The sequence below is a fragment of the Micropterus dolomieu genome, linkage group LG02, assembly GCF_021292245.1.
Source record: "Micropterus dolomieu isolate WLL.071019.BEF.003 ecotype Adirondacks linkage group LG02, ASM2129224v1, whole genome shotgun sequence".
In the NCBI taxonomy this organism is placed as follows: domain Eukaryota; kingdom Metazoa; phylum Chordata; class Actinopteri; order Centrarchiformes; family Centrarchidae; genus Micropterus; species Micropterus dolomieu.
This window is the reverse complement of record NC_060151.1, coordinates 8,926,759-8,929,958: the sequence shown is the minus strand read 5'-3', so window position 1 is coordinate 8,929,958 and position 3,200 is coordinate 8,926,759. Positions and strand designations below refer to the sequence as shown.

Sequence of the window (3,200 nt, the reverse complement as noted above, 5' to 3'; positions counted from 1 at the left end):
ACCTCTAGCATCAACAAGGCATTTTCGCCCACAGGACTGCCGCATACTGGATGTTTTTCCCTTTTCACACCATTCTTTGTAAACCCTAGAAATGGTTGTGCGTGAAAATCCCAGTAACTGAGCAGATTGTGAAATACTCAGACCGGCCCGTCTGGCACCAACAACCGTGCCACGCTCAAAATTGCTTAAATCACCTTTCTTTCCCATTCTGACATTCAGTTTGGAGTTCAGGAGATTGTCTTGACCAGGACCACACCCCTAAATGCATTGAAGCAACTGCCATGTGATTGGTTGATTAGATAATTGCATTAATGAGAAATTGAACAGGTGTTCCTAATAATCCTTTAGGTGAGTGTATGTTGATGCTAAGTCCGTGGCCATCTCTTCTCGTTTATGACCGAGTGAAAAAAGTTAGCAAATTAATTTTTGTTTTTCTCTCTGCAGACAGTTCATCCTACCAAAAGAAATGTGTAGTCAATTCCTCTCACATGTAAGTGTACAGAAAGAGTCTGTTCTCTGCTTCCTTAGCCAGAAACCTCAAGCTCGCTCCTGTATTTCTCTTAAATATGTTATATTTTCAAAATTTTCTCATTTCTCATTTTACCGCTCTTACCTTTTTACTACAACTTTATTAAATATTGACAATAATCAGAACAATTATATAACATTTGAATACATCATTTTCATATTTTCCAACCAAAACCAAGTCTAAATGTTGGCTAAATCCTAAACATCATATAAAAGTAGCATTATAAAATACAATGATAATAATAGGAAATAATGACCATTTTCCTCTTAAGTTCTTCTTCACTTGTGGTGTCATCTCTTAAAGCACCTCTTGTTTTTCCCCTTGTAGCACCAGCCCAACCAGTGGTAGCCCTAAAGTGAAAACCAACCATCCATGGCTGGCCATCATTCATCCCGGACCCTGGACACAGCTGCCTCCAGCTCCAGCTCCAGTGCCCACTCCTCGATCCAAATCTGTCTCTAACCTGCGGATGTCATGGAACGCACCCAGAGTTCCTCCTCCCAATCCATTCGGAGAGGATGTGGATGAGGACACTCAAGAAGAGAGCACTAAACCTGAGCCTGCAGACCAAACCAAAGCCTCAGTGGCAGCTGTTCGTTCAGGGAATGGTGGCAGTCTGACAGATAAATCAAGGGACGCAGCTACTGGTATCTCAGATGTGGATGAAACAGGAAATTCAGTACTGGATGTGACTAAAGCAGCAGCAGGGCCGCATGCCACTTCAGATGAAGCACAGAGTCACACTTTACCTAGGAGTCTTTCTGTGCCAGCTTTCTGTGCCACATTTGCCAAATGTGACTTGACAGAGGCAAATAAATGTGATCAGGTCACGCCATGTCAAAGTAAGGTATGAATAAAGATAATGACTAACTAATAATGATTATATCTAATATGAATATTTTCTTCTGCAGTCACAGACTCGTAAAGTAGTCACAATATGTTCTTGTCCAAAAAGTGTGTTTTGTATTTTATTTTATGGAATGCTAATGCTATGTGAACACATCGCATCAGGTTAACTGAAGTTATATTACAGTTTATTTATATATATATATATATATATATATATATATATATATGTGTGTGTGTGTGTGTGTTCAAATTATCCTACAATTTTAAATGTTCTTTTTATTTTTAGATAACCTGCAAAGAAAATCCTTTTGATAGAAACCCTGCAATGCCCAAATCAAAAACTTTCCAGTCCCTCCCATCTAGACGGGCACCTGCTCCTGGACATGGCTTCCCACTCATCAAGAGGAAGGTAATGACTCAAAAGGAAACTAGCAATAAAATAAGTCAATAAATGTTTATACTAATGGCATATTGACACATTGCTGGCCCAAAAAAACTGGACTTTTATATTTGCCGTTATCATCTTTATCCTTAATAGAAGGATTTGATGCATTATTAACTTGATACGTTTGAAACGCAGTGATTCTTTTAGCCCTCATTACAAGGTTCAGTCATCAGGGAGTACATGTAAATTGTTCAGGTGTAGATTCATCCTTAGTTTTGCAGAAATCATGCATAGCATCTTTGTGAGTGAGATATTACTGAGTTTTATGACTTCTGTGTTGCTTGACAGGTGCAGGCGGACCAGAATGTTTCTAAAGAAGACCTGCAGGCGGAGATGGGAGAACTGGATAGACATTTGGAGGCACTGGAACAAAGAGGAGTCGAGTTGGAGAAGAATCTGAGAGACTGCAAGAATGGTTCCCCAAATAGTTTCTACTGGTTCTAGACCAAATCACTGTTGCACAATTCAGTGTGTGTAAATACTAACCGGGTAATAGTGTTTATATCTCTGGCCGCTCCTTTTTATTTCAGATAAAGAGGAGGAAAAAATGCTAATGGAGTGGTTCTCTCTTATCCATGAGAGACACGTTCTGGTGTGCAGAGATACAGAGCTGGTTTATCTGTAAGTAGATAAGTGAGAAGATGTTTGCTTATATGTGCCGTTCATTTTTCATTTCAGATTGCAGTTTACGCTACAGCAAAAAGGTTATGTGAGCGTTGCGATGGGTGGTTTTTTGAATTTTACACGCATTTTGTGTTGTGCCTTTGCCCCAGGACAAAGCAGCAGAGATTAGAGGAAAGACAGGCAGATGTGGAGTACGAGCTCAGACGTCTCCTTATTAAACCCGGTCAGTGTGGTACTGTGTGCATCACTTTGTCCCTTTTTGTAGCTTGCATATGTAACAATAATAACAATTATTTATCTCAAATACCAGGGGCATCACTGGGGGGAAACTCTGGAATGATTCAGCAATCAATCCTTAAACCAGAGGCCTATATAATTATATAATCAATATGCGCAACATTTTTACAATCAATCCTAAACATACCACTTTTCTGATGTGGGTATGAAGAGCTTATCGTTTAAAATCACAAACACACTATATATGATATTCTTGTGGAAAGATACAAATTGGTTCTTAACATAAGACACAGAGACGAATAAGGATTCTTCTAAAAGCAAATTGTTCCTGGGTTTTAAATTGTTCTGTGAAGTTTTGTCTTCTGACCAGAAACTGCCTTTGTGTATAAAAGGGAGCAACAAATAAATCAGAAACCTCACAGACACAGTTTCCTGAATGTGGTGAAGGTGATGCAGTACAAAGGAGTGATTTGCAGTGCTCTGCTTTGTTTAACGTTACACACACTGTCGTCTTCA

The 3,200-nt window shown here is 39.2% G+C and overlaps 1 protein-coding gene across 1 annotated transcript in view; it reads left to right on the top strand.

The window, feature by feature from the left end:
* The window catches only part of LOC123985474 (MICAL-like protein 1), a 9,919-nt gene that overhangs the window by 4,249 nt on the left and 2,470 nt on the right, over nucleotides 1-3,200 (top strand). The window contains exons 8-13 of the mRNA XM_046073010.1: nucleotides 445-490; nucleotides 857-1,376; nucleotides 1,665-1,787; nucleotides 2,112-2,238; nucleotides 2,354-2,444; nucleotides 2,597-2,670. Coding sequence (XP_045928966.1) covers nucleotides 445-490; nucleotides 857-1,376; nucleotides 1,665-1,787; nucleotides 2,112-2,238; nucleotides 2,354-2,444; nucleotides 2,597-2,670 — 981 coding nt within the window. The remainder of the gene's footprint in view (nucleotides 1-444; nucleotides 491-856; nucleotides 1,377-1,664; nucleotides 1,788-2,111; nucleotides 2,239-2,353; nucleotides 2,445-2,596; nucleotides 2,671-3,200) is intronic.